The sequence below is a fragment of the Pituophis catenifer genome, unplaced genomic scaffold, assembly GCF_029215685.1.
Source record: "Pituophis catenifer annectens isolate HBS135680 unplaced genomic scaffold, rPitCat1.0.hap2 SCAF_2, whole genome shotgun sequence".
NCBI lineage: Eukaryota > Metazoa > Chordata > Lepidosauria > Squamata > Colubridae > Pituophis > Pituophis catenifer.
In genome coordinates, this window is record NW_027256882.1 from 201,128,695 (window position 1) to 201,142,835 (window position 14,141).

The 14,141-nt window shown below is 41.1% G+C and overlaps 1 protein-coding gene across 4 annotated transcripts in view; it reads left to right on the forward strand.

The window, feature by feature from the left end:
• GAK (cyclin G associated kinase) overlaps positions 1-14,141 on the forward strand; it is a 90,016-nt gene that overhangs the window by 15,438 nt on the left and 60,437 nt on the right. For all 4 annotated transcript variants that reach the window (XM_070938523.1, XM_070938524.1, XM_070938525.1 and 1 more), the window contains exon 2: positions 11,170-11,231. In XM_070938523.1, coding sequence (XP_070794624.1) covers positions 11,170-11,231 — 62 coding nt within the window. The remainder of the gene's footprint in view (positions 1-11,169; positions 11,232-14,141) is intronic.

Here is a 14,141-nt window from a genome sequence, read left to right on the forward strand (position 1 = left end):
GCTTCAAAAGCACAGCTGATCCTCAGAGGGAGCTCCAGTGACTAAAGCAGGCAAAGCGCGGAAGGGGTAAGAGAAGGCAGCAGCTGTTCCGCATAGCCATTTTGGGTACCACGAGGGGTTACATTTGGAGTATAAGACGCACCCAAATTTTCAGCCTCTTAGGAGGGAAAAAAGTGTGTCTTATATTCTGGAAAATATGATAGTTGTTTGTATCTCACCTTCATGGAATTCCTGAACCTTTCTCTGATGTAATTTCTAGCCAACTTGCCAATGAGCAGCAGCCTTATTCCCCCTCAATCCAGTAATGCCAGCCTTCAGTGAAGCAACCATCTGATCAACAGCTACTCCAGACAGCCCATCCTTCTCCCTAATGGTACATATTCACCGCTTCATTTAATCACCTCCACCAGCCATGAGTTGATGCCTTCCTAGCCTTAATTGCCCTTTGTGGGCAATCCTGTTCACTCTTTAGACATTAGACAACGCTAATTGAATACAGGTAGTCCTTGTCTTACAACAGTTCATTTAATGACCATTCAAAGTTACAGCGCCACGGAAAAAAGTGACTTATGACTATTTTTCACACTTATGACCGTTGCAACATCCTCATGGTCACGTGATTTACATTTATGACAGTTGATTGACAACTGATTCACATTTATGACAGTTGCAATTGCGGGATCATGGGACCATTTTTTGCAACCTTCGGACAAGCAAAGTCGATGGGGAAGCCCGATTCATTTAACAACCATGTCACTAATTTAACAACTGCACTGATTCACTTAACAAACATGTCAAGAAATGTCATAAAATGGGGCAAAACACTAACAAATTTTTCACTTAGGAACACACATCCTGGGCTCAATTGCGGTCATAAATAGAGGATTGCCTGTAATCCCCATCTGATTCCAGGTGAATCCTTGAGCATGACCACTGTGGCCAATGCTACATGGTGTTGGGGCAGTCCTCATCGCATGCTGTTGCAGTGAGTTTCCTATATTAACAATGCTGTTTGTAAAACAGCATTTGTTGCTGCCAAACATTATGTTTTATTAAATTGGTTAACCCAAATTCCAGTATATGGCAGGTGTGTAATCATTGGGGAAAGGAATTACAATCAAAGAACACTGCATGAGCCCATAGAACTGGGGTGATCTATATTCTGTGTCTCTTCTGTCTTAATAAGATATGTTTTATATTTTGGGGCACACCGTAAATATTCTTTCTAAGCATCTTGCAATGTATAAACTGCCATTCTTTCTCACTGCGGTAGTCCCAAACAATCTTTCTGTGCATTTGCCCTTATCATGGCTTCCTAGAGAGCTGACTTTCGAAAAGTATTTCCTTGAAATAGTGGAAATATACCTGCGTCTTGGAATTTGCTTTGTTCTGTTAGATAAAGAATCTGAACAAGAATAAGAAATGTTACTGTAACTGCCTTACTTAAGATTCCAAGTATCTCCATATTCTGGAGCTTAAGCTTTTTGGCCTACTACAAAATATTGAAATTTGAATGCCTTTTAATTATCATGAAGAATGCAGTGTTTCTAGAAGCAATCCAATTGTAATACCTTATTGCTGCAAAATAAAACTTCATTTAGTTACTAGGGAGCAAACGGTGTATATTACCTGTTCACAGTATCTTAAGAGAGCAGCTTTCCTACAGTTATATTAGACTACGATAGACATTGTATTAACAGCATGCTATCATTAGCCATACTTGCAATCTGGCACATTTGAGTAGCACTAGACCAGGAAAGGCTGCATAGAAAAATACAAGTCACTTGATCGGAAGAAAGGGTTGAGAAAAGGGATGAATCAGATTGGGGTGGGAAGTGGGAGGGTCATACCTTTTATTGTTTTGTGATTTGGATTTTATCTTTTAAAAAAAAAAAGTTCTGAAGGAGACGCATATCAATCCTCAGCAGAGGATAGGAATTCTTCAGTCTTAAATTTGCTTATTCCCTAGGTCCTACTGCCTTCTATGGCAAAGATATGACTGCTGATTTTCTGCATTGATTTTGCTCCCTGTTGATTCCTGTGATATCCTTTAGAAATTTTTTCCAGAGTCTCTAATTAGTTTAGGAACAGTATCTAAAATTTTAGATACTAGTATAAATTTTATGGGAAACTATAATCTTTCTCTCCATCCTATTCTCATCTGCATTTATGATGGATGAAAGAAATGAGGCCTTTGATAATCCTAAAGGTGTATAAATTTGTTATGGTAAGTTTAGAGTATGTATGTATGATCTAATCACAAGTTCAGACAAGTTCAAGGCCGATATCTCTTTAATGAGGCTAAACTTTTCTGTATTGTGAGTCATAAAACCTATTTGTAGGCTACTTGGAATATTACATATGCCTTAGGCATTGTTTAATCTATAATTGCTTGTAGAACTGTAGATGCTTAGGTAAAATAAACCACATATTTACTGCAATACAGGTAGTCCTCAATTTACAGCTGCTGCAAGTGAGCCCAAAATTTCTGTTGCTAAGTGACGAATTTGTTAAGTGAGTTTTGCCCTATTTTGCGACTCTTCTTGCCACATTTGTTAAGTGAATCACTGCAGTTGTTAAATTAGTAGCACGGTTGTTAAATGAATCTGGTTTCCTCATTGACTTTGCTTGTCAGAAGGTTGCAAAAGGTGATTACATGACCCCAGGACACTGCAACGGTCATAAATGTGAGTCAATTGTCAAGCATCTGAATGTAAATTACGTGACCATGAGGATGCTGCATAATTGTGAAAAATGGTCATAAGTCACTTTTTTCAGTTCCATTGTAACTTTGAATGGTCACTAAGTGAACTGTTGTAAGTGGAGGACTACCTGTACAGCAAACCACTACAGTCAATCATATGAACACTAGAGAGTTCAAAATTCTGTGCTGCAAATAAACGTGATAGGGTTATCCATTTGCATGCTGTGCTTGAAAACCACATTATTTACCAAGAGAATCACAATGCAGGATCATATTTCTAAGAAGCTTATAAACTAGTTATTTACTAGTTCTTTGCTTCTAGAGTACGTTGTCAAATTTGCATTGTCACGTGATGCTTCACAATGTTTTTCCCATTTGCGGAGCTGGGGTGGGTGTGGCCTGCGCGCGATGCATCTGGCCCGTGGGCCACCAATTTGACACCCCTGTTTTACAGTATTAGCATGGCAGGTAATGTATATTTTTTCCAAAAGTCACTCAATTTCAGTAGGATGGGATGGGATGGGATAGGCTACTTTATTGGTCAAGAGTCAGCCTTGAAGCCATTTTGGGAGCATCTTCAGGGCTGCCAAGCAAGGCAGGGTGGAGCTGTGGGAACGTGTAGCGAAAATAGCATTCTTTCCTGTGGCAGCCAAGGACGTTCTACCAGGTGTTGGAGTGGTGTGGACAAAAGCCAGCCGGAGTTGGGACTGCGACCTGATTGGACGTGTGATCTGGGAGCCAAAAACTTTGGGTCTTGATTTGGGTGTGGAAAACTTTGGGTCCTTCAGAGTCAGGCTTTCACCAGCTGTGCCAATATGACATTCCAAATAAAATTATGCTTTGAGGAAAAACTAGGCCTCGGAGTTTTGATTGCTTTGGGTTTGTTACTTGGAATCCTGACACTGTGGTTAGACACAGAAGGCATTTGTTTCCTTTTTTTTTACAATGCATATTAAATATCAAGCTACAATATAGTCTTAAACATGAGAATTATGAAGCTTACTAGGGGCTTTTGAATGGGCTGATTGAAAGTCTTCAAGCTATTGTGTGGCGGGGAATGTGGTGTTTCTGAACACTGTATAAAATAACTTTCTGAATCGTTTGGCTCAGACTTGTAAAAATGGGAAGGGCACTTTCATGTAGTGAATACTTCCTTTTAATGGCAAGTAGCATTCACAATTTTGTGGTATCGCACCCTCTGTATTAACATACTTACTCTCAGAATAAGTGTGCTTGATGTTATAGTTTGAAGGAATATGGTAATTTCTCAGATGCAAAACAAATACTCATGGTAGGTATTACTGTATTCCCTCAGAAATAATGTTATAGCTAACATTTGAATTGTCTGAATTTTAACTAGAGAATGCTGCTGAAAGAAAGAAAGAAAGTGCCTAAGTTCAGTTACTATATAGCAGTGATGGCTAACCTTTTTGCCATCAGGTGCCAAAACCGGGGGGAGTGCGGGGTGTGTGTGTCACTTACATGTGTGCCAATACCCATAATTCTATGCGCCCTATCCCCCGCGCATACATGCACTCCCCCCTGCGCTCCCGCTGCTTTTGGCATGTGATGGCACAGTGGGACCGGAAGGCCTGTTTTTCGCTCTCCCCAGGCTCCAGAGCCTTTCTAGGAGGCTGGGGAGGGCAAAAACGGCCTCTCCCCCCAGGCCCTCTGGAGGCCGGAAATGGCCCATTTGCTGACTGGTGGGTCCAGAAGGTCCGAAAATCAGCTGCGCGCTGGAGCTGAGCTTGTGTGCCCACTGATATGGCTCCGTGTGCCCCCTGTGGCACACGTGCCATAGGTTCGCCATTACGGCTTTATACCCTGTTTTCCCCAAAATAAGACATCCCCTGATAATAAGGCCAATCGGGCTTTTGAGCGCATGGCAATAAGGCCAAGCGCTTATTTCAGGGTTCAAAAAAATATAAGACAGGGTCTTATTTTGGGGGAAACACGGGTAGTATGGTACCCAGAAATATGTACAGAATATGAACTAATCTACATCTAATATAATGAATGCAAGGACAATGAGTAAGGCTGTGTTTCTCTAGGAATATTGGTTCTGTTGCATGCATTCAATATTTTCTTTTCTGTTAAAAAAAAGATGCTAATCTGAACTGGTAGCTTGCTTTAGCAAACAGAGGTCTTTGAGGGAGGAGGTAGTAGGATAAATTCAGGCATTGCCTTGAATATATGCATTCTCTTTAGAAAAGGCAGAACAGTTGATCAGGTAACTTGCAAGCAATTGGCTGCTTGCTCTGTTTTTAGTATGATCTTTATTGAAACGTTTAAACAAGAGGAAAACTAATAGAAACTAATATGAAGTAAGGAAGAAAAATGAAAGAGAAATCAAAGGAAAAGCAAAAAGTGCATGAAAAAAAGTTGAAAAAAAACAGGAAAGAAAGAAGAAAAAAGATCTAAAGAAATGGTTTCCAGTATTCTTCGTAGCAGTTATAAGTACAAATATATTTTAATCTATCTCTCTAAAGTTACATCTTATTATTCTTTCTATAGTCTATCTTGTCTAATCAGAGCAATAAATCACGTTCATTTTTTCCTTTTTTTATACAAAAAGTCCGTAAGAGGCTTCCAGTCACCTCTAAATTTAGATAATGTCTTTTCTCTAATCAAATATGTGAGTGTAGCCTTTTCAGCAAAATCTGTCAACTTCATCGATCATTCCTTCATAGTGGGTAGTGTCGTATCTTTCCATCTCTGTGTATGTAGTAATCTCACCATAGTAATCACATACTGAAATAACTTTCCATGTTTTTTTTTTTTTACTAACAATTTATTAATCCTAAAAGAAAGTTCTGGCTTCAGTTGAATAATGATCTTTAAAATCCTCTGTATCTAAGTATGAATTTCATCCAAAATTATTTGGGAGTATGGTGGCTCATGAGGTTAGGATGCTGAGTTGACAAGCAACAAACTCATGTTTGAGACCCAAGTGCTGCCATGGGGAGGAGTGAGCTCTGGTCCTTTGCTCCAGCTCCTGCCGGGGATATGAAATGAGCCCCCAGCCGAGTAACAGTGCTGTCACCAGCTAATTCTTTCAACCCTGAAGCACCTTGATGCTTCCAACATGAGTGTGATGCCATGCTGTGAAATTATTTAGCTATTTTACATAGCCACCAAATACGATAAAATGCCCCTTTGTGTTGCTCACGTTTTCAACATACATTTGAAGTGCTTTTATACATTCTAGATGATTTCTCTGGTATCATATACCAAAAATAAATCATTTTATAAACATTTTGAGATTGTAACACAAAGTAAATTTCACTCCTTTTAACCATATATTTTTCCATTGATCCATCTGTATATTACAACCAACATTCTTAATCCATTTTATCATATACTCTTAACTTGTTCTTCCTCTGCTTGAGATAGATAAAAAAATATGTTTTATAAGTCCTTTTATCCATATTAAATCTTTCAGATGGCTGCCTGTTTTTGACCTTTAAGTTATCATTTGTGAATTGCTACTTGTGAATTACAACACAAAGAGCCTCTCAAAAAGCCCCTCTTTCTTGGAGATGGGCGGTTTAGAAATATAAATGAATAGCACACACAAATACACACACACACACATCTGACATATGCATTAGTGCTACTGCCTTTTGCTCTTTGTACCTCACTTTTATGTGAAGCTGTTTACACTAAAATGATTGGATAAAACAACATGAAGCAAAGAATAAATAATGCAAGGCATAAATGCAGGAAAATAGTATGTTAAGCCCAGTGGTGAGTTTCAAAACTTTTTACTACAGGTTCTGTGGGTGTGGCATGGCTTGGTCGGCATGGCAGGGGAAGGATACTGCAGGTAAAATCTCCATTTCCACCCCACTCCAGGGGAAGGATACTGCAAAATCCCCATTTTCTCCCGATCAACTAGGACCTGGGAGGCAGAGAATAGATGGGGGCGGGGCCAGTCAGAATTTTTATTACCGGTTCTCTGATCTACTCAAAATTTCCGCTACCGGTTCTCCAGAACTGGTCAGAACCTGCTGAAACCCACCTCTGGTTAAACCCATGTTAACTTTGAGAAAAAAAGAAATAAATATGGGGTGTTTCCAACTTCCAGTTTTCCAGCCTTGAATAAGCTTCTTTATGCTCTACCTTAAAACCTACCGAACTATCCAAAATCTACATACAGACAGCTGAAAAGCAGAGAATCAGTAAAATTTTGAATTATTTTTAATTTATGCACTAGGCCAGTGATGGCTAACCTTTTTGCCATTGTGAGCCAGGAGAGGGGGGAGGGGAGGGTCGCGCGCGCACGTGCCCATGCGCATGCAACCCCACCCACCCCCGCTCCTGGCACATGATGGCCTGGTAGGCCCGTTTTTCTTTCTTACCTGATTCCAGACCCTCTCTATGCATCTGGGAAGGGCGAAAACAGCCTTTCCCACTCCCTTGGAGGCCCTACGGAGGCTGAAAGGGCCCATTTCCCAACTCTCGGTGGGACAGGAAGTGACGTTTTTTCCTGTCCCCAGCCTCCAGAACCTCTCTAGGAGTCTCTAGGAGCCTGTCTAGAAGTCTCTAGGAGCCTCTCTAGGAGTCTCTGGAGGCTGGGGACAGGAAAAAACGTCACTTCCTGTCCCACCGGGAGTCAGGAAATGGGCCCTTTCAGCCTCCGTAGCGCCTCCAAGGGAGTGGGAAAGGCTGTTTTCGCCCTTCCCAGATGCATAGAGAGGATCTGGAGCCAGGTAAGAAAGAAAAACGGGCCTTCCCCAACCCCCCCCCAGGCCCTCCAGAGGCAGGAAACAGCCTGTTTCCCTACTTCTGGTGGGCCCAGAAGACCCGAAAATCAGCTGGCCGGTGCGCACATGTGCCCCAGAGCTGAGCTGGCGTGCCCACTAATATGGCTCTGTGTGCCACCTGTGGCACGTGTGCCATAGGTTTGCCATCATGGCACTAGGCAATGAATATATGGAAAGTAGAGGAGCAAGGCAGCTGTTTTTCAGATGAAGCCCAGTGTAATGAGGACTAACACGCAGCTTGCAAAGGAACTACTCACACCTATGACTCAATGCCGTAGGGTTTCCTGTTAAACAAGAAGCAATCTTTTACAGAGAGCAATTTATTTCTCATTCAACCATTAAACAATCTGATTGGTTTCTGAGGGCACAAATTACATGCCTGTAATAGCAAGCGGCTCTACAAGCTTGTCAAGCTTGTTCATGAACGTATATATGTTTCTCAAATCATAGCCTCTGTTGGTTTATGCCTGGGGTATCTCTTTTAAAGAATTGCAGACTCTCCGCATAAAGTTGAGAGCTAGTTGTTTTGCCAAATAAGTAGCAAGTGATGTACTTAACTGCAAGCACAAAATAATATTCCTATTGCTTGGAGCTCTTATTGTGAATATAGCACGCCACTCTCTACACACAATGGTGCGTACTGTATACTCACAGCATCCAGAGAATGGCTAGTGGGTCATTGGATTTATTTGTTTGTTTGTTTGCTTGCTTGCTTGCTTGCTTATTTATTGATTGATTGATTGATTGATTGATTGATTGATTGATTGATTTATATGCCGCCCTTCTCCGGAGAATCAGGGCGGCTTACAATAGCCTTCATACTTTTGTATATACTTGCTTGGTAGGGCTTTTGGCCCCCCCTAAGCGGTGTTCTATTTTATACAAAGTCAGCTTATTGCCTCCACAAACCGGGTCCTCATTTTACCTACCTGGGAAGGATGGAAGGCTGAGTCAACCTTGAGCCTGGTGAGAATTGAACTCGCAGTAGTTGCAGGCAGCTGGCAGCTAAATACTACTTTAACAGTAGTTTAGTCCACTGCACCACCAGGCTCCTAATTTGGGCAGGGGTCAGCAACCTGTGGCTCTGGACCCACATGCGGCTCTTTGGGCCCTCTACTGTGGCACCCTGTCAGGTGATCCCACCACTGGCTGGCCCCACCCCTCGCCCTCCACTCCCAGTCACTCCTCGCCTGGCCTGAGAAGGTAAGGGCGACAGCGGGGGATGGGAGAAGCGGCCAGGGCAGAGTCAGAGAGATACAGAGAGAGGGGGAGAGAAAGAGACAGAGAGGGAGAGGGGGGCAGAGAGGGAGGGAGGGGAGAGACAGATATGTCAAAAGGATTTTGTGGTTCCTGGTGGTTCTCTGCCCTAATGACCGGCTGGGTAGGCGTGGCTAGGGGGGTGTCATGTGACTGTTGGAAGTGAGTGACATCAAGTTGGCTACGCCCACCCAGGTTTTATGGCTCCCGGTGTTTTCTTTTCTGTGGGAAATGGGTCCAAATGGCTCTTTGAGTATTTAAGGTTGCAGACCCCTGGATTAGGGGACCAGGGTTGGTCTTCTTGAACTTCTAAGAGGGCCTCAAACAGTCCTGTTGCTGCTAGAAAACATACTGGTTAGTCATCCATATATCGAAACAAGAGTGCAAAGTCTTTCAGCAAAAGGACTTCACCAGGTCTGCACAGCATGTTTGAGGATTGCATGCTCACAGCAAGTGCGGTCAGCAACCATGTGGTGGATTGCTTAAAACCTTCAGTTGGCCTCTTAACCCTTTTCTGGAGAAGGTTTGGGTTTATACGTTGGATTGTTTTATCGGTGATTATTTATTACATGTTTTACAGGTTGGGTCGTAGCTGTGTGTTGCACAGTATATTTTGTTTTACGATGTTGACTTACTGGACGTCCTTGGTGATTATGGCAACATTTAGTTGTTCAATTTATACTCTCCCTTTTATTCAGTGTCTTAATTGACATATGCAGGGCTTCTTCCTCACCACAATCATCAGGTAAGGTGAGCAAGAATGACTGGCCCCAAATCACCCAAATAAATTCCCTTAGGCGACGATGGGTTTGAAGCTGAAGTCTCCCTATTCCTAGTCCATTCCCTTAACCACTACAGCCACGCTGGCCATATATAAATCTCATCAGTCAATGTAATAATAAACTCTTCAATAAAGTTACTCTTCTCATTCTGGGAAACTTTAAAGGGCCACAAAAAGATGCTGGTTTGTTGTAACTGTACTTTAAAAAAAAGGATTTCAAGCTATGGTGCATAAGACTGCACCATTTTTTTACTGAAAAAAGTGATTATGACCATTTTTCACATTTATGACCGTTGCAGCATCCTCAGGGTCAGGTGATTTACATTTGGATGCTTGACAACTGATTCATGTTTATGATGTTTGCAACATCCTGGGGTCACGTGATCCCCTTTTGCAACCTTCTGACAAGCAAAGTCAAAAGGGGAAACCAGATTCACTTAACAACCATGTTACTAATTTAACAACTGCAATGATTCACTTAACAAATGTGGCAAGAAAAGTCGTGAAACGGGACAAAACTCATTTAACAAATTTCTCGCTTAGCAACAGAAATTTTGGGCTCAATTATGGTCGTAGGTTGTGGACTATCCATGCACCCACTTACCACACTTTTAACGGGAAACTTGTGCCTATTTCTCTGACATTAATATATGTACTGTTCCATCCTCTTTTTTCCCTCTGCTTGTCTCAAAGAAGCCTCTCCTCTCTTCCGTCTCTCTTTCTCCGTCCCCTTGTCTTTCCCTGTTGTCTTTTTCTTTCTCTCCATTTCCCCCTAAAACCACCTCTTTTTATATCCTCTCCTTTCCTCTCTTCCCCTCCTCCTCTTTTTTCTGTTTGGTGCAGCTCCAGCTGACTCCTTTCCCCAAGGCTGTGGGCTGCTTCCAGAAGCATCGATCAGCTGGAGCCACGCACGCTGATCCTGGGCACTCAGTAGAGCCCTGGCAACACCGCAGCTCCAGCTGACTCTTCCACAGGTCACTTCAGCTCATCCCCCCCCACTATACTTTTACACTTTTTAAATTTTACAGCACTGCTGTAGGGGATTATATCGACCCTTTTTTTTTCTTATCCAAAATAACCTTATTCGTTGTCAAAATAAAAGTATAATTAAAATTCTTATTAAATGGAACTGAAGCAATCTGGGAAGTGCAGACAGCACACTTACTCTTGTGTATAAAGGATTCTGTATTCTTGCATTGCTTCAGCTTTAGTATTGTTCTATCTTAGCTGACATTTAAGGTTTGTGTGATAAAATGTGAGCTGGAAGGAGAAGCTTGGGGAAAATGTCACTGCGGCTTCCCAGGGAGGAGGCAGCATATTCCAGAGTGGGTCCCAGACAAGAGACTGCACAGTTTTGAACTGGATGGTGGAGGGGAAGAAGTTTCAAGTGGCCGCACCTTACAGTCTCCCAAACTATAACTACTGTATTAGGTTAGATGGTTATAGTTTTAGTCTGGCAAGATTCTGTCTAATAGGTGTAACCAAATAAGGATCTGGATTTTTTTTTTTTTTTTTAATTTGATTTATATGCCGCCCTTCTCCGGAGACTCAGGGCGGCTTACAATGCGTTAAGCAATATTTGAGTGCTTTGAGTGGATCTCATTGTGTCGTCTCTGGGGTTTGGGCCTGAAAGGTTTTTAATCATCTCATTTTCTTTTTAGGTGGCTTCGCTTTTGTATATGAAGCTCAGGATCTTGGAAGTGGGAAGGATTATGCTTTAAAGGTAATTATCTTATTTTGGGGGATTTTATTCCTCTGCTATTGTTTTCTGTTTGTTGACTTCATAGATGGTGACACTGAATAGCAAATACTGGGTAGTCCTCGATTTAACAATAGTTCATTTAGTGACTGTTTAAAGTTACAATGGCACTGAAAAAAAGTGACTTATGACCATTTTTCACACTTATGACCATTGAAGCCTCCCCATGATCAGGTGATTTACATTCAGATGCTTTACAACTGGTTCATATTTGTGACGGTTGCAGTGTCCCGGGGTCGTGTTCATTATAGTGACATTCTGACAAGCAAAGTCAATGGGGGAACCAGGTTCACTTAACAACCGTGTTGCTAATTTAACAACTGTGGTGATTCACTTAACAAATGTGGCAAGAGAAGTTGTAAAATGGGGCAAAACTCACTTAAGAAATTTCTCACTTAGCAACAGAAATTTTGGGCTGAGTTGTGGTTGTAAGTTGAGGACTACCTGTACAGCAGTTAAGAACAAATCAGTTCCAGAATTGACTACTTATTAATAAACATAAAATATGTGGCTTGGCTTTGTTTCCAAATTCTAAGAATATGTACTTGATAATCTCTTTGATTATAATTTTAGCCCAATATGATGCCTTTTGTATGTTTTGGAACTACAACTTCTGGAAATGTGACGTAACATATTGGGAGGGATGTATAGATTGAAGGAGATTATCCACATAATAGTTAGCTAACAATCGTCTGCCTCCCCATTTTCCTAACACTATCCTGCTATACCGTCTCTGTGTAACAAAGGCTTCCTAGCAGTGGTGGGTTCCTCCTGGTTCGGCCCCGTTCTGCTGAGCCGGTAGTGGTGACGATATGACATCACCGAACCGGTTCTGCCCCCACCCCCACCCCGCGTTAGTCTTACCTTTTATTTGGCCCCACCCCCAATCTATTGCTGCCCCCTGAGTCCCAGCTGATGGGCTATAAGGAAAAACTGTTTAAACTCTTGCCGCTGGGCTTCAAAGGGTTGCCCTACAGCTGATCAGTGGTAAAAGGCAGTTTGGTGGTAGACCGGTGCCTCCAAAAACAAATGAGTAGACCGGTGCCTGCAAAAATAAATGGGTAGACCAGTGCCTGCAAAAATACATGAGTAGAACAGCTCTGCAAGCAGTTAAAAGCCTGGTAGACCAGTACCTCTGCTAAATCCTAAAGAATTGTCACATGACCATCAAGCCATGCCCACAAAATAAGCCACGCCCACAGAACCGGTAGTAAAAAAATTTAGAACCCACCCCTGCTTCCTAGATATGTTTGTAAACAGTCCCCCTATCCTATTCTTGATGTTCACTTTTCCTGGACTGTCTCAAATTACCTACCTGAAGTGAAAGCAATCAGTATAAAGAGATGGTCAGGAGAACAAGAATGATCCATAGCATTTCAAGGGAAATACTTATTGTTGCTTATTCTGCCTGTCTAAGATGGCATACACTGGGAAATGCCCTCAATTTATCTCCACAGCAATTGGGAAGTAAGTAGGGCTGAGAGAGATCGACTCAACCAATCATCCATTGAGCTCCATTGTTCAGTGAGGACTAGAAGTTGGGTCTGCTCTCTTCATCCAGTACCATTTCAGTACGCTAGATAATATAAAATTATACACTGAGGAATGCCCATTGTTAATTTTCATGTCCATATTTGCAAGCTTTGCTTAAAGCAGCCCAATTACAGTGAAATCAATGTTATTGTGCATAGTGCGTAAATTTTCACAATGCTGCATAATGTCCCAAAAAACTATTTTCATTTTTCATTACAACATTAATCCTAAGGAGGAAATGAACCCATCCAATTGACCAGTTAATATATATCTTCTCTTATGTTTGGTTATCTTACTCTTCTTTTTTTTCTGTAATATTTGTCCTAAAAGAGTTTTAGACACATAAAGTGCTGATGGTGATACAAGTGTCAGACTTGGTAGACTAATTCTAAGGAGAAGAGGAAAGAAAAAAGATTTAGTGTTTAATTTCTAAAACTTCTAGCGCCTTCTTCCAGCCTTACGCATTAACTTACTAGTTCAAGCAAATACTTTCTCAGTAACTTAGAGAAAAAATGCAGATAAATAATGAATAAATGAAAGCATTTCCTTCTTTCCATGCCCCTGGGATATTTTTCTCTCAAATGCCAGTTTTACACAAAATCATTGTGGTTTTCAATTTAACATAGCATGCTTTTGCAAATTTCACTGAATAAGAAGATAAAGTGAACTTCTAAGGGAGTTATGATGCATTGCCTTTTGATTTAGAAGAACTATAACTGTTGTTAAAATAACAGTTTTATCATTTGCGAACTATTTAACTGTTATTAAAATCCCACAGTGATAAATAGTGAACAGTGTAAATGATATTTGATAATATGTCGGTATAGGGTCAGAGGTCCTATTCTAAGCATTAAAACAATAAATATTCTGTTCTTACGTTGAAATTTTGGAATCAAATATCAGACTAAACTCTTATTTGAGGAGAGGAAAGCAAGAATTAATATGTTCTACATAGCAAAACTAAGTTCTCATTTATTGGTTTGAGCAGGAGAGAAAAGCAAGAACATATGTGTTAAGTGTAGCAAAACTAAGCTCTCAATTATTAGTTTAAGCAGGAGAGAAAATAGGAATGAATATGTTCTATGTAGTAAAAAGCAATCTGTGTGGCAAACCTGGATTCCTAGCTTACAGTAACAGACCCTATTTAGTGTTTATCAATGAAATGTTTTAAAAGCACTCAACATATGAGTGTACTTATGTACACACACACACACACACACACACGACTGTTAGCAGTATATGATTACAATTAGTCTTTGATTTATGACCAATTGTTCCAGGATAATTCAAAATTACCATGGTGCTGAACAAGGGATTTACCATCTGTACTTGAACTTATGG